The sequence below is a fragment of the Suillus subaureus genome, assembly GCF_016647635.1.
Source record: "Suillus subaureus strain MN1 chromosome Unknown BJ212scaffold_9, whole genome shotgun sequence".
Lineage (NCBI taxonomy): Eukaryota > Fungi > Basidiomycota > Agaricomycetes > Boletales > Suillaceae > Suillus > Suillus subaureus.
The window spans coordinates 934958-951762 of record NW_024538565.1 but is presented as its reverse complement, the minus strand read 5'-3'; the positions used below and the strand labels follow the sequence as shown (position 1 = coordinate 951762).

General features: G+C 48.0%; 10 protein-coding genes across 10 annotated transcripts; 7 read left to right on the top strand and 3 right to left on the bottom strand.

The window, feature by feature from the left end:
• The first annotated feature begins 1 nt into the window (after position 1).
• On the top strand, positions 2-1020 carry BJ212DRAFT_1067423 (uncharacterized protein). Its single transcript, XM_041328982.1, has 5 exons — positions 2-213; positions 276-566; positions 616-682; positions 731-881; positions 929-1020. Exons 2-5 carry the CDS (start codon positions 286-288, stop codon positions 973-975), a joined length of 546 nt encoding a protein of 181 aa, XP_041195334.1. The 5' UTR covers positions 2-213; positions 276-285; the 3' UTR covers positions 976-1020.
• Positions 1021-1065: 45 nt separating this feature from the next.
• BJ212DRAFT_1446135 (Per1-like protein) lies at positions 1066-2124 on the bottom strand (the record flags this gene model as incomplete). Its single annotated transcript, XM_041338194.1, has 3 exons — positions 1066-1251; positions 1343-1614; positions 1665-2124. 3 exons carry the CDS (start codon positions 2122-2124, stop codon positions 1066-1068), a joined length of 918 nt encoding a protein of 305 aa, XP_041195333.1.
• A 223-nt stretch (positions 2125-2347) lies between these two features.
• On the top strand, positions 2348-4270 carry BJ212DRAFT_1446134 (uncharacterized protein; the record flags this gene model as incomplete). Its single annotated transcript, XM_041338193.1, has 5 exons — positions 2348-2446; positions 2498-2560; positions 2615-2775; positions 2847-3089; positions 3142-4270. The coding sequence occupies 5 exons, from the start codon at positions 2348-2350 to the stop codon at positions 4268-4270; spliced, it is 1695 nt and encodes a 564-aa protein (XP_041195332.1).
• Positions 4271-4435: 165 nt separating this feature from the next.
• Positions 4436-6502, bottom strand: BJ212DRAFT_1479024 (Phosphomethylpyrimidine kinase-domain-containing protein; the record flags this gene model as incomplete). Its single annotated transcript, XM_041339799.1, has 9 exons — positions 4436-4566; positions 4619-4804; positions 4856-5052; positions 5102-5143; positions 5195-5338; positions 5391-5514; positions 5569-6208; positions 6256-6381; positions 6434-6502. The coding sequence occupies 9 exons, from the start codon at positions 6500-6502 to the stop codon at positions 4436-4438; spliced, it is 1659 nt and encodes a 552-aa protein (XP_041195331.1).
• A 162-nt stretch (positions 6503-6664) lies between these two features.
• On the top strand, positions 6665-7139 carry BJ212DRAFT_1343090 (uncharacterized protein). Its single transcript, XM_041335212.1, has 3 exons — positions 6665-6876; positions 6921-6984; positions 7057-7139. Exons 1-3 carry the CDS (start codon positions 6698-6700, stop codon positions 7108-7110), a joined length of 297 nt encoding a protein of 98 aa, XP_041195330.1. The 5' UTR covers positions 6665-6697; the 3' UTR covers positions 7111-7139.
• Positions 7140-7172: 33 nt separating this feature from the next.
• Positions 7173-8476, top strand: BJ212DRAFT_1066659 (uncharacterized protein). The gene is made up of 3 exons (XM_041328981.1): positions 7173-7607; positions 7661-7865; positions 7922-8476. Exons 1-3 carry the CDS (start codon positions 7347-7349, stop codon positions 8275-8277), a joined length of 822 nt encoding a protein of 273 aa, XP_041195329.1. The 5' UTR covers positions 7173-7346; the 3' UTR covers positions 8278-8476.
• On the bottom strand, positions 8434-10675 carry BJ212DRAFT_1479022 (histone acetyltransferases subunit 3-domain-containing protein; the record flags this gene model as incomplete). The annotated part of the gene is made up of 6 exons (XM_041339798.1): positions 8434-8696; positions 8747-9029; positions 9084-9719; positions 9769-9982; positions 10042-10388; positions 10436-10675. 6 exons carry the CDS (start codon positions 10673-10675, stop codon positions 8434-8436), a joined length of 1983 nt encoding a protein of 660 aa, XP_041195328.1.
• A 353-nt stretch (positions 10676-11028) lies between these two features.
• On the top strand, positions 11029-12870 carry BJ212DRAFT_1479021 (uncharacterized protein; the record flags this gene model as incomplete). The annotated part of the gene is made up of 8 exons (XM_041339797.1): positions 11029-11310; positions 11361-11429; positions 11477-11740; positions 11785-11838; positions 11887-11982; positions 12076-12364; positions 12415-12650; positions 12700-12870. The coding sequence occupies 8 exons, from the start codon at positions 11029-11031 to the stop codon at positions 12868-12870; spliced, it is 1461 nt and encodes a 486-aa protein (XP_041195327.1).
• A 922-nt stretch (positions 12871-13792) lies between these two features.
• BJ212DRAFT_1343076 (uncharacterized protein) lies at positions 13793-14635 on the top strand. Its single transcript, XM_041335211.1, has 4 exons — positions 13793-13809; positions 13863-14114; positions 14162-14559; positions 14613-14635. Exons 2-3 carry the CDS (start codon positions 14074-14076, stop codon positions 14346-14348), a joined length of 228 nt encoding a protein of 75 aa, XP_041195326.1. The 5' UTR covers positions 13793-13809; positions 13863-14073; the 3' UTR covers positions 14349-14559; positions 14613-14635.
• A 465-nt stretch (positions 14636-15100) lies between these two features.
• BJ212DRAFT_1446130 (uncharacterized protein) lies at positions 15101-16774 on the top strand (the record flags this gene model as incomplete). Its single annotated transcript, XM_041338192.1, has 7 exons — positions 15101-15222; positions 15305-15341; positions 15389-15750; positions 15799-15911; positions 15960-16268; positions 16319-16554; positions 16604-16774. 7 exons carry the CDS (start codon positions 15101-15103, stop codon positions 16772-16774), a joined length of 1350 nt encoding a protein of 449 aa, XP_041195325.1.
• Between the last annotated feature and the right edge of the window lie 31 nt (positions 16775-16805).

Below are 16805 nucleotides of genomic sequence, written 5' to 3'. Positions count from 1 at the left end.
GCGATCCTTGCAACTCCGATGCATTGCGAGATTTGTTCTGGCAGAAGCTCCGCGGCTACCCACGATCTAATCCTCTAACACTGGCCAAGTGGAGCGGGGGACTGCGCAACAAGCACCATCACTGGTCTTTTTCTCATTCTCATCGGTGTTCACATGGCTATTTGTGATCCTGAGTCTAAGCCGAAAGAAATTGTGTGAAGACAAGCATCGAGTGTGAGTTAGATCGCTCAAGTATTTAAGCAAGGAATCTACTTCATACATTCATCCGTCTTAAGCCAAGGTCTCATGCCGACGATGACCCAAAAACTTACGTTTACTACCGCCAGCGTTCAGAATCTCGTCATTTCCAACCCAACTGATGCACTCTACTATGAGGTATTAACCCCTGAGTGGGAGTCGCATCTGACGACAGTGCGCCGACTGGACACTCGCGCAGAACGCTATGACACTGTCGGCAGCATCCGAAAGGTCCAGTCAGGCAAACCCGTTGCAGTCAGCATGTACAAGGGAGAGTTCATAAACGAGGAGTCATGGTTGCGCAAAATCAAGGGTCAAGGCCGACGGAGGTATAGTCATCTTTGTGATGCTGAACGATCGTTTTACCATATTGTGCAGTCGATGGGAATTTGATGACGGCGAGGGAAATTATTTCTCCTGGGCTATAGCAGGTTCCAATTTGGAGGTCGGGAAATAACAACAATATTTCTACGATATAGCTAACAAATAACAGCTTCGCAGCCTTGATGAGGGTGGAGCCCAAAGTCCGAACCCCATAGCAACATTTTATCCCCACAAGCGCTATGCCATGGTGGGGATGATATCGCAACATGCATTTTTGGAGATCGAGTCATCTGTGGTGGATTCTCTGGATACAGTACTAGGTGCGGTACGCTGAAGTGAGGAAGTGAATACGCTAACGATGCAGCAGTTTCTCTACTCGTGCTTGCGCAGAAACGGAGAAAGCACAGTCTTTAGAGCAGAAACTTTTACACGCTTGGACATTTTTAACTAGATTCCACACCATTAGTGCACTTTATGAGGCAGTTAATAAAGGCGAATTTGTCTTCACCTCTTTGGTTTCCTCCATCCATCATCCAACGAATCTTCAATCAAGAAGTCATACCAGAACTTCGCGATAGGGGCGGTACTGAGGTGCCACAAAGCGTGAGCATCGATGATGCGACCCCACGGAGGGAAGTCGAAGAGTTCTAGAGCAGTTGCAGCCGTTGTAAGAGCGACAAAGGCTGCTACCTTAGATGCGTATGATGGCCTGTACGTTCTTGATTTGAAAGGAAAGCGTTGAATGAGGGGTAATGATACGGGAAGGGTATATAGCAGCCACAAGCAGATTATGCGTGAAGCCAATAGTAAGGTTAAATGCCATATTATAGGCGTAGTCAAACCGAGGTAGAACGCTGAGATAGGTGACATGGGTGAGGTAAGCTACAATGCAGACGGACGACCATAGAAGGTGCACGGGGGTGCGCTGAATACGGCCATCCTCACACGAACGGGTGGGATATTGATTGAAGAGCCGTAGAACCGTGTGATACAGGGAATATAAGATGACGAGAGCAGCAGAGAAGTAATCCAGTTTTTCTGTGCTTGGCAAATCTTCAAGGAGTCAATAAGTAAACGTGATCACACATAATTTGAGGGCAGACCTCTTGTGTGAAACACTGCGGACCAGAGCCAGGCGTTAATGCTCACTGTGGCCCATGTTAAGTAGTAAGATCGCATCGGGTGGTCACTTGGAATTCTACTGCGAAGCTGGCGCCATCCTTGGATATGATAGTACATATTCCACAGTGAGAACGCGACAGAGGCTGGCTCTTGCATTCCAAAGAGCCGCCAAAAAGGCCATTTTCCATAATATTGATGTATCGTTGATCTTCCACGGATTGCGATATCCGTGAGCATGTGCATGCACTTGTATTTGCAGTCGTCTGTACACGTCCAACGCGTCAGCCTGAGGGCAAGTGAAAGCGTCGTCTGAGGATGGCAATAGTCCACATAACACGCAGAAACGCAGTTCTGAAAATTTGATGATCTGTCACCGGAGGAAGCAACGACAAAAACGAGAAATGGAAGGGTTGCTAACACCCAGCGATACGCACACAACATGATGGCAAGAGCAGGATGGTCTTAACATTACATAAGCAAGCCTCAAGCTTGCCAGTGATCAATCTTAACTTGGACTACAACTTCAAGAACCCAATTCCCCTCGTCAAGATCTCTCAAGGATCGTCGTACGAGCCACCGTATCTCATCTTTGCCAGACAACGTTTCTAATACTAAGAAGCTGAAGTGCATTCTACGTAGTGCAGCCAGATCACAATAGGCATTCATGGTTCGTGCTTCACAAGCAACTACTTTCTCATCTTCTGCCTACTTCGACGATCGGGGGCCGCACGGTACTGCTCAGCCAATTACTGAACATGTCAATGTAAGTTACTTCATTTATGATCGTGCTATTTTCCTTAGAGATGAATAAAAGCCACATTCTCGTCCCATAGTTTCATATTTTTTCCCCAAAGGCGTTGGTGAACATCATTATGGGGTATGCGTCATGTCATTTATATCGCTAGGCTTGGCTCTTACCAAGCTCTGCTAGGAACGCCATCCGATGAAACCACACAGACTGACCTTGACCAACGCCCTGGTCATGGGCTATGGTCTTGACAAGCAAATACATCACATATATAATCCACGTCCAGCTACTCAAGCTGAGTTAGAGATGTACCATGACCATGACTACATTGACTTTCTTTCGCGGTGCGGAATTTATACTACCTTGTTGATAGCCCACCTTATGGAATTTATATAGCGTGACACCAAACAACCAGAGCGAAATGCGGCATCTTATTGACACGTTCAACTTGTGTTGAAGACTGCCCAATATTTTCTGAAATGTATGATTTTTGTCGTATGTATGCTGGAGCTTCCCTTGCAGGCGCAAGGAAGCTTACGGCGGGTGCTTGTGATACTGCAATTAATTGGTCGGGTGGGCTTCATCATGCCAAGCGTGGAGAAGCGAGTGGTTTCTGCTACGTCAACGATATTGTTTTGGCAATTCTTGAACTTCTGAGGTGAGCGGTCGTTTTACTAGGTGATACCTAAACCTGACCCCGAGTTGTACAGATATCATCCCAGAGTCCTCTACATAGATATCGACATCCATCACGGGGACGGTGTAGAGCTCGCGTTTTATCATTCGAATCGTGTTATGACGGTATCCTTCCACAAATACACCGGCGATTTCTTCCCTGGGACGGGTAAACTCGACGATAACGGTGCAAGCTTGGGCAAGCACTTTTGCCTGAATGTGCCTTTACAAGACGGGATCGATGATGATATGTACTTGACAATATTCAAAACTGTCATTGAAGACACCGTCACGGCTTTCCGCCCGACATCTATTGTCTTGCAGTGCGGCGCAGACTCGTTAGGATGTGATCGACTTGGAGCATTTAATCTATCCATCGCAGCTCATGGTGAATGTGTGAACTTTGTTAGGAAGTTCAATGTACCACTGCTTGTATTAGGAGGAGGAGGCTACACCATCAAAAATGTCAGCCGCTGTTGGACATATGAAACCGCCGTTCTTGTCGGGGCGACAATACCCGATGAGCTTCCAGCCACAGTTTATGATCCATTCTTCCGCGACTCGCAGTGGAAGCTTCATCCTCCCCTCACAGGACGCGTCGAGAACCAAAACTCTCCTGTGTCATTACAACGAATAACCGTTAGCATTCGGAACAAGCTGCGGTATTTGCAAGGTGCACCAAGTGTTGCCATGCAAGAAATACCGCCTGACCTGGAGGGTTGGCTTGCCGATGAAGAACGTAAACAGGAGGAAATCGATGAGGAGCGGGGAACTGCACTCGCAGGAGAGCGAAGAAGCGACCGGTCAATGGCGCGTAATGAGATCTTTGAAGGGGACAACGATGTGGACCAGGACGAGGGCCCTGTATCTGTGAAGAGAACCGTCAGCTCAAGAAAGCCCCGTGCGTCAGGAAAGCGGACACGGGGAAAGGCAAGAGGGAGACCGAGTACCAGTGCAAAAGAGGACGGGGAGGAGATAGAAGAACTACCGGTCGTGGCACCCTCTCGCTCTACGAAGTCGAGAAGAACGGCGAAACCCCGAGCCCGAGCCCGCGCAAAACCGGCAGAAAAAGATAAAGACGTTCCGGACGCAGATTTCGAGGCTGCTGCCGATGCAGAGACTGACGCACCGACTCCAGTGGATTTGGAGATTGACATATCGTGAAGCTGCGACGCTCGCCGTTCTGTTCACTTCAGAATATATATGTTCGATGCGTGTGTGAAACGCTGATAGTTCGAAGAAACATGTATAGGATATCTCCGCAGCAATATCATTATGGACTAGCGACATAACATATGCGAGCATTCAATAAACGTGGTCGCTCAAGCTTCAAACTTCCAGCTTCATCGCCATGTCCCAGAAACCCTTCTCCAACCGTGTACACCGTTCCCAAACATCTTGCCAATCTGTGAACCTGGTGGGTGAAGGTGCGTCCGCTGCTGCACGGTTTTCAAGCGTCTCTGTAAAGTTACATGGAGTCGTGTGCAGCAAAAACGTTCGTTGCATCCTCACCTAACCCGGCTTTCACTGCCTTTTGATAGACGTCGCCTGAATAATCCTCTATCCACTTGAGGTATGGATTCCCCTCCCATTGAACCCACGAGTCAGGCGCCCGAGCCTCTTCCTTGAGCCACAAGCCAATTTCTCCGTAACCAAGCAGGCAGGCGGCAAGAGCGACGACGAGATTCATAGAATCACCTAATAGCCATACCTTTAGCAAGTAAATGTCAACAAAATAGGCCACCGTACCCTGCAATCCGGTGTCAATGAGGAAAGCCCCATAAGCTGTCAGGGCGGGAGACTCGGAGGTGTTAATCAGTTCGTCCTCTGTGATACCCCACTCAGCACAATAACTCATGTGCATCGAGCTTTCTTGAACTATGCTAAAAACCACATTGATGGCTGCTGATATGGGTGCATAGGCATGTGACTTGGCTGCAAGGAGTCTGGAAGAGAGACGTTAACAATGGAAGTGGGGATGATCCAACTACTTACGCATACGCCCGAGCATAATATTTGAGATAAAGATAATCTTGTCTTTTTGAGGAAGTCAGAACGTTCTCTCTTGTTCGTCAACGAAATCCTCACTTGATAAAGTGAATGAAGTTTTCTTTTGGAAGGGTACCCTTGCCCAGTAGTACCACGAACTCGTGTTGAACATACTCTTTCCAAATTACTCTTGAACTTCGTATAAGGGAGCTTGTGAGTGGGTATGGGTTCGTCTTGGTTCGCCTACATTCAAAACAATTAGTTCATTGTCATGTGTTTTATAGTAGCCACGTACGGCGAGACGAGACATGGAGTAATTGAATGAATATGGTTCAGAGGGCCAAAGCCACTCCCGATCGGAATAGCGGTCTCAATTCCAGTATGGGTGTAAGCAGCCGCAAGCCTTACAGCCTCACTTACTGTATGATTCATCGCGATAAGTGAAAAAAAACAGTCAAAGGAAGGTGACAAACGCGGTGTACCCCTCGCAAGCTGACAGACCAACGCAGCGCTCAGCGTACAACCAGTGCCATGGGTACTTGTCGATTGTAGTCTAGTCCTAGCAAATATGGTGATGTGGTTGTCAGATGCGCAAAGTACATCTACTACGAGTGAGTCTAAGTGCTGTTCTTTCATTCCATGAATCCGGAGGATATTCGAGTTCTCGTCCAGGAGATCGTCTCGAATTACCTGCGTGTCGTCCGATGAAACATTCTCAAGATCTCCTAGCGGAAAGACGCAATGACCGCCTTTCAAGAGCACAGCTTGAGGGCCAAGTGTCTTCAACCGTCGAGCAGCATTGATCATGTCTTGTAAGTTCTCGATGCGAGACGGGAAATTGCGCTGTTTAAGAAGGAGTTCCGCTTCCGCTTTATTTGGAGTTATGAGGTCTGAAAGGGGGAAGAGTTCGTCTATAAGGGTGTCCACGGCATCTGGGTGCAAGAGGGCATGACCGGAGGTGGAGACACAGACGGGATCGCAGACTAAAGGAATGTGCCCCTTGGCATCAAAGCGCCCCTTGAGAATCTGCGCGACTGCCTTCGTGTTCTCGGTATCAAAAAGCATACCAGTCTTGATCGCCTTGACGTCAATGTCGTCCAGGACAGAGTTTATCTATCGAAAGGCTCAAGCCGAATCATACCATGTAATTAGTTACACACCTGCTGCTTCACGAAATCAGGAGGCACTCCGTATACCGCTTGCACGCCGACGGTGTTCTGAGCAGTCAGGGCAGTAGTCACGCTTGCACCGTAGCATCCGTGAACAGTGAATGTTTTCAAGTCTGCCTTCAGTCAAAGAGTCTTGGATTCCCGTAGAGAAGGTAGCACAAATGCGCACTTGTATGCCTGCCCCTCCACTGGAATCACTTCCAGCAATGGTCAGGACTGGCGGACTTTCCAGCGTCATGATCCTTCTGGTGTGTGCCGTAGTAGATCTAAGGCCTTGCAACGCTCAACGCTCACCCACAACAACATTCTTAAAAAGTCCGCAATGCTGCCGAGAGCATGCCGACGCAGCCACGACCTGCAACTAACACAGGCTGAACTTCAAGCACATCTCGCAGGCAAGCTCAGCTCCTCATGGGGTTCGCGGCTGTGCTGGATGACCATAGCAATAATCTCGATGATCATTATCAATTATCTGTCTGATTATGATATATTGTTCATGGTAGCTCTCAGATATCGATTGCAGTGTCTATCACTGGTAAGGCTGATGGTTGACGAGGGCCATACAATCAGATGGGCCTGGGTGCAAAGATTTCTTTTCATACTGATTGCAAACTCCTGGTTGTGAATTTCAGAACTATTTTCGGTGTGTAGCGTACTTTTATGGGAGGTGCTGGGAGTACTACCTGGAGTTGGCGAGTCGGACAGCTGCGGACGTGCAAGCTAGTAATAGTGTAAGTTAGTCTTATCATGACGAACGAGCTACTAAGGAGAACCTGTGCAGTGTGCACTCGCCTTTCGATGATCGCGTGGGTGTTGACGGATGGCCGGGCGCCTGCCGAACATTAAACGTTAAACGATGATAATTTGAACTCAGCTGTGCAGTCACGTTGTTTATTTCTAAAGCCTCTGGCAAACAAACTGAAATAATCCAAAAGAGGCGAACACCTTCCCATCGTCACGGTTTGGTCATTGACGCGGTGATCCATAGCATAACATACATAAAGACCCAGGAACGAGCTTCTTCCTTCTATTTGGTTTGCCTACAGGAGCCCAATCTGCAGTCCGTCACTGCTATCAAAAACATGTCATCTCCGGAACCAGCACAAATAACACCTAAAGCCTCAAAAAACAAAATCAAAGAGACTTCAAAGAAAAAGTCAAAATCGCACTCAGTCACTGTCACCGGTAATGGAAAAAACGAAGGAGAGAATCCACACTGGGCTTACAAACCTCCGCCTGGTTATAAATTATTCGACCATGCATTCGAAACGGAGACTTTCGATTGGGACTCCGTTCAGAAGGATGACGATCTGGAAATATGGCTAATACGTGTTCCAGACTCGGTAAGCGTCTGTCAGAATGCATGATTGCTGGCTTTATGATATGCTTGTTATAGGTCAAACCCCAACATCTTGACGGACTGGAGATTGATGCGCCCTCGTCCTCACGAAGCGGTCAGGTTGGTAGCTTGTCGCGGAAGAGCACTGTCTATGATATATGGTCCATGGGTGACGATGATACAGAGTTCGCTGGAGCAGAGGAACTGAGAGGACTGTCATGTTTGCTTCCTAGAAGAAGAAAAATGGGCAAGCTGTACGTAGGTGAGTTATTTATTCTGTGAAGCTATACGAACGGTTTTTGAGCATCCCACACTTAGCACCAAAAGAGATTGCACGTCATCTCGTTGTTTCAGCACAGCCATCAAGAGCAAGCCCTCCGGAGCACCCATCCATTCTGCACCAAAATCCTCCTCGCCCCTCACACCCAAAAGAATTACTCAAGCATCATTTCGTGCCATGCGGAGCCAAGCCCCCAATAAACAGTGATCATGCGAGTATAGATACTGACGGTCAAGCGGAGGGCGGTGATGCTGGTTCTAGCTTTGGAGGGTCACCCCGCAAGACAAAAGAGTCCATGGTAAAGGAGTCGAAGAGCACGAAACGTAAAGTTGAGGGAGACACACTTCGTAAGATAACGATTAAAAAACCCAAAATTGCGAAGTATGTAGGGTGAATATTGAGGCTACGATCACGTCTTAGGTGTAACGCTTTTGCATAGTACAGGAGTATTAAACGCGCATGTAATATGGAAAGGCGGTGTACAAGAAACTTGTAATCCACGGGGAGAATAAGATAGATTACGATAGGCAAAGCTCTACTGTCTCCTATGTCATCCAACATCCATCTCATCTCCATTTCCTTGGGTAGTCCGTTGATCTGATGCAGTACTATGTGGATGTAACGACCGAGCCAGATCGTGGCGGATAGCGTCCTCAAGCCCTTCATAAATGCTTCGCCGCGGAAGGTCCCATATTCGACCAGGACACTCCCTCTCCTTCTCGTCAAAAACCCCCCCGACGCTTGTCACCCACTGCCGCCGGGTGTCCACGAGTTGCTGCAACTGTTCTGGCACTACAAGATGAAGATCATCATCTGGACCAAGTCCAAGTGCTGCAGGTGAAGGTTTTGGCGCGCTGGTACACCAGAAGTAGTCCCGTTCACGCTCCCGTTAACCTCTGATATTTTCTTTTTCTTTTTATTCAGTTTCGGTTCATCCTTCTTCTGGACTTTCGAGTAGGCGCTCGTTATGCTTTTATCAAGGGCAGAGCGGAGGTCCAGATATTCCTGATAACCAAGCCGATCACGAGCAATAGCAGCAAGACGTTCTTTCCTGGCCTTGTTCATGGCCACCACGGTCCGTAATTGACGTTGAGCATGCCTGAGAGCTGTCGCAATTGGGTCGTCGACTTTTGTCGAAAAATCGGGCTGCAGCAGGGCTATGAATGAAACACTCGCCATAAAACCAGTAAGTATACTCACCGGCTCATGGAGTAATCCATGAAACCGCATCGTGTCCTGAACCCTCTCCTCCAAATCGACTACATTAACTTTCTCCCGCTTCGCAGCTGCAGCACCAGTTCCGCCCGGTCTGCCCTCCATAGCGTCCTCGGCAGCCTTGACACCCTTCCATACTGTCGAATCTGGCATTGGTAAAAGGGCACTCATCAATCGCTCTGTCAAGGGCCCGTGACTGCGCTCCTCCGTCAACAGGTCTGCCTCCATCAGAGTTGATGGGTCCCATTTCGGTGCTAACGTCGAGCTCTCACCCAATCGACCAGACGAAAATCCAGGCAATGGCCCACCATACATGGCCATATCGGCATCATCCCATACTTCCAAATAATGCCTGCCCAGTTTCGGTATCACATAAGGCTCAACTTCATCCGCAGTAAATTCAAGAAAACCAACGTCCTCCTCTTTAATCCCTCGTATCCAAGGCTCAATGCTTGAGTAGAAGGTATTGACGAGGGTTTGCGCTGGCGGTTTGAGCTTACTGAAATCTTCGGTGACATCCGTTGCATTACTGGGACCGGCAACGGGTGGAGCGGGTATCGGAGGACGGGTGGGTAGTAGTACTGTAGAGGGTGGAAGTGTGAAGTCGGGTGTAAATGAAGACTAGGACGCCAATGAAGCGATAGAGTGCAAGAGAATGCAGATCACATACCTTGACGTGATTTGCCACAAATCCCAGTGATTTAGACGTTTTGAGAGGGACACTGAGAGAAGGGCCTGGCAAAGTTTTCACAGCGCGGCCGGAATCTGTACGAAGAATCTGAATCACGGTCTCTACGGATGGTCTCTGTAGATTACCCTGGTCGAGGTCACTATCTTCATCTCGTTTACGTTTCTTCTTTTTTTTCTTGATGTCGTCTGGTATTCTAACGGAAATTTGAGAAATGATGAGACTGTGCATCCGGAGCTTCGTCTTTAGACTTACGATCTTCGAGGGTCCAGTGATGCCCTAGAAGAGGGGGTGAAGGAAGAAACCGGTATCGAGGGTGCTCGAGCCCTTACAGAGCCGTTGACAGAGGGAGAAAGATCGTGTTCGTCTCCATCCAAAGCTGGGGTGACTGCAACAACGTCATTGTGGCGAGACCATGGCAGATTGGGAGGATGTTCGTGAAGTAATAACATGAGCATGGCATCCATCAGATCGAACGGGATACCACAAGAATTTGACGTCCGGTATATGTACAGATTTTGAGGATTTTTCAACCGTCGATTGAGTAGTGATAAAATGTGGACCGGGGAAGAGAGATTAAGATTCATGAGTCGGAATTCAAACTAAGATAGATAAAACGGAAAGACATACAAGGGCGTTCACGCTTCACCTTCTCTACCGCCTTTGCTTTGCCTTTCTCTCTTTCCTTGATTCGCCTCATAGATTCCTCGATAGTCTTCAAGTCTTCTCCGGCCCTCTTGGCCCGTTCCAATGACTTCTGCCGAAGGTATTTAAGCTCTGCCTGCAGCGTTTCAAGTTCATCTGTAGGGGGGACAGTCTCCGAAGGACTCTTGAAGAGGGGAGACCGCGTCTGAATAGGTAAAGGATAGTGAGGCAGTTTGGACGACATAGCAGCGCTTCCGACGAGTTCGGTAGCTACTAGGCACGTCGAGATTTGGCAACCAAAACCACAGGACAAAGCCAGTGACCGGTTACTGCAGTCTTGCGCGTAACCGATGCAGAGCAAAAGATACTCTGTGTGCCAGATTAGTGACGAGCAAGTAGGTGAGAACCAGACCTTGCTAAGGTTTAAACGCTGACACCTTCAATACCAAGCGTTTTGTCGTTGTTTACATAATCTCTTTTCCCACGTGATCCACAATCGTCACTTTCAGCAAAACCCTAAGTGACCACAGTTGCTCCACACAAGTTTTCCTTTGTTCTTTTTCTGGATTGACTGGGACTCGCTAGAGCTCAGAAACCATGCAAGAGGATCCCAGAAATGAAACAGAGTCATTTCTGCAACGCGTCGATGGCAAGGACAGCGACAACATGGAATTAGACACCTTACAAGACATTCTGGTCACACCTCGGGCAAGCTACAGGACGGCCGAATACGACTTGCGGGACTTTGACGACGACGTAGAGCATATAAGCGATGGCAGTGCTGCTCTATTGGGCTCAGGTGGAAGAACCAGGGGGAACGAACGGATACTGTCTGGCACAGGAAAGGTCTGGTCACAAGTTGGCAGTATTGTTGTCGAAGTACGTGGATAGAACTTGCAGGGCAATAATTCCTCTGATTGCTTAAAAAGTGTGCACCCACGCTTCTTATGACTACCATAAGTCTCCTATTCACCGGGGAACTCCTTGACCGTGTGTCAGTGAGTATGGTGGTGACGTCTAAGGTCCCGATTTGATGTGTTTGTAGCGTTGGCGGGCAATGCGCACCATCGATGAGCTGATAATGATCGTTCCTGTTGTCTTGAACCTCAAAGGCAACTTGGAGATGAATCTTTCTGCTAGAATGGGAACTGCGGCTAATATGGGCGAACTAGACGACAGGAGCGCACAACGCAAGATCGTGGGTGGTAATCTGGCACTATTGCAAGTGCAAGCTACTGTCGTTGCATTTGTCGCCGCTTGTGTCGCAATGCTTCTCGGTCTTTTGGTCCCGCGGTTATATTCGGGTCCTGTAGACCCTTTTCCACAGAACAGCACCTTATTGCTGACTGCTAGAGTGCCTCGGCCGCCACCGCCTCTAGGTGGGAAACCGAAGTCTGGTTTGATAGAGTATGTGCGGTTTTCATATCGAGCGCGTGGTAGTTAATCTCATGTCAGGTTCACCATGGTGGCTTCTTCAGCTATGATGTCCGCGTGTCTGTCAAGCATTGCCCTCGGCTCCTTCATGTGTTTCCTGGTTATCATGTGTCGACGGTATGGGCGTGACCCAGGAAAGTTATGCTGGGCTTGTATTTAACATGTACGCTAAATTTTTTCCACTTTCAGATAATATTACGCCCCCAATAGCATCGTGTCCTTGGAGACTTGGTCACACTCAGCCTTCTTGGTGTCATTTCCTCCATACTGATCAACGTCGTCAATACTCCCATTCCTCTCATTTGTGTCGCACTCACTATTCTCTCCGCGACGTTATGCGTATACCTGGTGAGGCGTAACAGCAGTGTCAAGGATCTGATCTACCAGGGCTGGGTTCCACTCTTTGGTGCAATGGTAATTTCTTGCGCTACTGGTATTGTGCTTGATATGTTCGCCTCTCGTTATAAAGGATTCCCTCTTCTTGCAATTGTCATTAGTGGTGAGAGTGGCAACTCTTACTGTCTATATTTTTATAACGCAGGAGAACAGGGCTTCCTGGCAGCGTTGGGTCTATATTTGTCTCCCGACTTTCGACTGCTCTTCATGCAGCATCTGCGAACGCGTCCCTGCACAAAAGCGACCCTTCCCCAAAACTTGTTATGGTCACGTTGACTGTCATCACAATTCCCATAGAGATTTTGTTCCTCTGTACTCTACGCGCATTCGGGTGGCTAAAATTACCCATTATATTTGCAATATTATCAGTGTTATTCTTTTGTTGTGCAGTGAGTTTCATGTCCGCTCTGCCCTGATGTTTACTGAAGTTCACTACAGGTCTTCACCTCATTAGTTGTGGCTCGGTTGTTGACCAATTTCTTGTGGTCCAAGGGCCTTGACCCCGATACATACGCTCTACCCATCCACTCTGCCCTGATGGATCTGGTGGGACAATTACTCCTTGTATTGTGCTTCGAGATCGTCTCGCTTCTGTGTATCAACTGGTAAATCCCATTATTGCAAATATTACACAAAGTTGTGATAAATACTTTGTGTTTGCTGTCGTGCAGCGGTCTTAGTAAGTAGTGGTAGCGAGAATAAAAGGAAATGTTTGCTTTATTGAAGCAAATCATTTTTAGGTGGAAGCCCTGATCAGTGATAGCGCCCCCAACATATGCAAGAGAGAGCCGAGGTGAGCTGCAATTCCCATGGCAGTAGGAGTGAGAGGGACGCAAACAAGTGGAACTTGGATCTCAGATTGTAGGAGCTGCAGCGCGACGCTCCAAGTTGAGGAAAGCGGCATTAGAAAGAAGAGGTAGCAGCTTGAAGGTATCCACGTGAGTAAAGGTGCGGGAAAGAGCAATGGAAGGGATAAGGTAAAAAAACCTATATGCCGGGTGGCCTACTACACATCAAGGTGAGTGATAGTTCCCCTTATCAGGTTCCCTGCCCAGATGGGAGAGAAACCCGACGAGAGTGTGCAACGGCAAAAGCATCCTCAGGATTACTCCCGCGGCTCTGTAGATTTAAGCCAGTGAACACGCCCTTTGCACTACTTCAATCGTTGAAGCAACACAAAGACCGTACGCAAACGGGCGTGAACGAGGTTCGTATATGTGCATGAAAGAGTGAAGAGGGATGAAGGAAATTAGAGTCCATATATATATAACTAGAAAGTCGACGGCACCAATGCATGGGACATGGCAGGCGGGTTGTCCCAGCGGAGTTCGAAACCCAAATAAAGGCTCTCACTTCTCCCTATTATTGTCGCATGTGAGTGAGCCCTTTTTGCCTCTCGCCATTATTTGTGACAAGCACCACACAATTCCTCACGGGGTGATTTTTTGATCGGATCCAACTGTTGCGGAGGTGATATGGTCTCCCCGAGCCAGACCTTTCGAAGGGAAACAATCGTTCCGTCTAATAAAGTGGCGACAGAGATTGTGGGTACGTATAGTTAAAGTGTACGTATTGCTACGCTAGCACTTGCAGAACAACAGATGGACGCTTGTGAAATTTCTGTGATGGCGTATATTGATCAACCGTTTCGCTTCATGCTTCACAGAATTGATCCTTCGCGCTTGGTAGCGGGTCAGCTATCCCTGATGAGATTTTGTTTCAGGACTATATGCTGGAGTTTGGTCGTAGTGTACCTTTGGGTATATATTGATTACTAATTGCAGTGACGTTCGACGTACCGTGACAGCGGTGATGGCCTTGAAAGAAAGGACGACTTTATTCGTTCTCTCAATGTCTAACTACGAGAAATTAGACGGAGGCTACGTGCGTCATCCCACAGTCTCTTTTACTTATGCTCAAATGCGTCATGTGGTTGTAGCATACTCATCAATAGACTTCGGTTTCCTCAATCCCCAGCCGTGTTATCAATGGCGAAAATAAGCACTTCTAGCTATCTGATGTACCAGGTACCCTTCACCTTCTTTCCTACCTTTGCATTTCCTGTCGCTTTCTTCTTTGTCTCATAGATTCCTTGATGGTCTTCTAGTCTTCTCCGGTATTCTCAGTCTGCCCTAGTGACTTCTGTTGAAGCAGTCTAAGCAAGCCCCCAGCACTTCAAGTTCATTTGTCAGGGGGATGGTCTCCGAGGTATTCTTGACGAGGAGAAACCGCGTCAGCGAAGGTGCAGTGTAGGGCACAGTATGGAAGACATGGCAGCACTGACGACGAGATAGGTGGCTACTTAGCATGTCAGGATTTGACAACCAAAAATACAGGGCAAAACCAATAACCAGCAACCATAGTCTTGCGTCTAACCTAGGGATGATCAAACAGGTGAGAACCAGACCATACTAAAATCTAATCGCTGACACCATCAATACTTATTATACGTCTTGTCGTCGCTTACGGAAGGTATTTTCCCACATCGCCCCTGGCATACATGTCCTGACGTTCTCCTAGGTTGACACCCAAATTAGACGTTCGGTGTGAACCCCGTAACCCGTGTATCACCCAGTTTGGTCGATGTCCACGCTGCATTCCGTAGGAAGATCTAACACACTCAACTTTCCCTCGACCGCCTGGTTTCGTTGATCACATTCTGGTTGGACTGGGACTCGCTAGAGCTCAGAACAAACCATGCAAGAGCCCTCTAGAAATGAAATAGAATCGCCTCTGCAACATGTCAGCGACGACATCGGATTAGACACCCTGCAGGGAGTTCTGGTCACACCCTGGACGGGCTACAGGACGGCCACATACGATTCGCAGGACATTGACGATGATGTGGAGCTTAGAAGTGATGGTAGTGCCGCTCTATTGGGCTCAGGTGGAAGAACCAGGGGACCCGAACGGATACCTTCTGGAAGTGTCTGGTCACAAGTTGGCAGCATTGTTGTCGAAGTACGTGGATAGAACTTGCAGAGCAGAAATCCCTCTGATTGCTTAAAAAGTGTGCACCCACGCTTCTTATGACTACCATAAGCCTCCTATTCACCGGGGAACTCCTTGACCGTGTGTCAGTGAGTACGGTGGTAACATCTGAGGTCTCGTTTTGATGTGTTTGTAGCGTTGGCGGGCAATGCGCACCATCGATGAGCTGATAATGATCGTTCCTGTTGTCTTGAACCTCAAAGGCAACTTGGAAATGAATCTTTCTGCTAGAATGGGAACTGCGGCTAATATGGGCGAACTAGACGACAGGAGCGCACAACGCAAGATTGTGGGTGGTAATCTGGCGCTATTGCAAGTGCAAGCTACTGTCGTCGCATTTGTTGCAGCTTGTGTCGCAATGCTTCTCGGTCTTTTGGTCTCAGAGCTACAGTCGGGTCCTGTAGACCCTTTTCCACAGAGTAGCACTTTATCGCTCACTGCTAGGGTACCCAGACCGTCGTTGTCTCCAGGTGACAACCAGAAATCGGGTTTAGTCAGGTATGTGTGGTTTTCGCATCTAGTGCGTGATGGTTAATTCAATGCCAGATTCACCATGGTAGCCTCTTCAGCTATGACGTCCACATGCTTGTCGAGCATTATCCTCGGTGTCTTCATGTCTTTCCTAGTCATCGTCTGTCGACGGTATGGCCGTGACCCAGGCAAGCGATACCGGACTTGTATTCAACATTTATTCTAAACATTAACAGATAATATTGCGCCACCGATAGCATCGGGCCTTGGGGACCTACTCACACTCAGCCTTCTTGGCGGCATTTCCTCTATCCTCATTAATGTCGTTAATACTCCCATTCCTCTCGTTTGTTGCATACTCACTATTCTCTCCGCCACGATATGTGTTCTCCTGGTGAGGCGTAACAAAAGTGTCAAGGATTTACTCTATCAGGGCTGGATTCCACTTTTTGGCGCAATGACGATTTCTTGCGCTAGTGGCATTGTGCTTGATATGTTCGTCTCCCGCTATGAAGGGTTCCCTCTTCTCGCTATCGTTATTAGTGGTGAGTTGGGCGAATCTTACTGTCTATATTTTTATAACGCAGGACAACAGGACTCCCTGGCAGCATTGGGTCTATATTTGTCTCCCGACTCTCAACTGCTCTTCACACAGCGTCTGCGAACACGTACCTGCACAAAAGCGAACCTTCCCCCAAACTTGTCATGGTTACGTTCATTCTCATCACGGTCCCGATAGTGATTTTATTTCTCTGTATCCTACGCGTATCTGGATGGTTAAAATTCTCTATAATATTTGCCATATTATCAGTGTTATTTTTTTGTTGTGCAGTGAGTTTCATGTCCGTCCTGTTCTAATGTTTGTTGAAGTTCGCGACAGGTCTTCACCTCACTAGTTTTAGCTCGGTCATTGACCGATTTATTGTGGTCCAGAGGTTTTGACCCCGATATATACGCACTACCTATTCATTCCGCTCTGGTGGATCTAGTAGGGCAAGTACTACTGGTATTGTGCTTCGAGATTGTCTCGTATTTAGGCACGAACTCGTAAAACCACATAGCACAAAGCCTCCAAACCCGAC

What these genes read in the sequence shown, in the direction of transcription:
- BJ212DRAFT_1067423 (XM_041328982.1), top strand. Translation starts at nt 286, where the DNA reads ATGCCGACGATGACCCAAAAACTTACGTTTACTACCGCCAGCGTTCAG. An exon ending in TAGCAGGTTCCAATTTGGAG is followed by an intron (nt 683 to 730) that starts GTCGGGAAATAA and finishes AACAAATAACAG; the next exon opens with CTTCGCAGCCTTGATGAGGG. An exon ending in TTCTCTGGATACAGTACTAG is followed by an intron (nt 882 to 928) that starts GTGCGGTACGCT and finishes ACGATGCAGCAG; the next exon opens with TTTCTCTACTCGTGCTTGCG.
- BJ212DRAFT_1343090 (XM_041335212.1), top strand. Translation starts at nt 6,698, where the DNA reads ATGACCATAGCAATAATCTCGATGATCATTATCAATTATCTGTCTGAT. An exon ending in CTTTTCATACTGATTGCAAA is followed by an intron (nt 6,877 to 6,920) that starts CTCCTGGTTGTG and finishes TGTGTAGCGTAC; the next exon opens with TTTTATGGGAGGTGCTGGGA. An exon ending in GACAGCTGCGGACGTGCAAG is followed by an intron (nt 6,985 to 7,056) that starts CTAGTAATAGTG and finishes GTGTGCACTCGC; the next exon opens with CTTTCGATGATCGCGTGGGT.
- BJ212DRAFT_1066659 (XM_041328981.1), top strand. Translation starts at nt 7,347, where the DNA reads ATGTCATCTCCGGAACCAGCACAAATAACACCTAAAGCCTCAAAAAAC. An exon ending in TAATACGTGTTCCAGACTCG is followed by an intron (nt 7,608 to 7,660) that starts GTAAGCGTCTGT and finishes TGCTTGTTATAG; the next exon opens with GTCAAACCCCAACATCTTGA. An exon ending in AATGGGCAAGCTGTACGTAG is followed by an intron (nt 7,866 to 7,921) that starts GTGAGTTATTTA and finishes TCCCACACTTAG; the next exon opens with CACCAAAAGAGATTGCACGT.
- BJ212DRAFT_1343076 (XM_041335211.1), top strand. Translation starts at nt 14,074, where the DNA reads ATGGCCTTGAAAGAAAGGACGACTTTATTCGTTCTCTCAAT. An exon ending in ACTTTATTCGTTCTCTCAAT is followed by an intron (nt 14,115 to 14,161) that starts GTCTAACTACGA and finishes GTCATCCCACAG; the next exon opens with TCTCTTTTACTTATGCTCAA.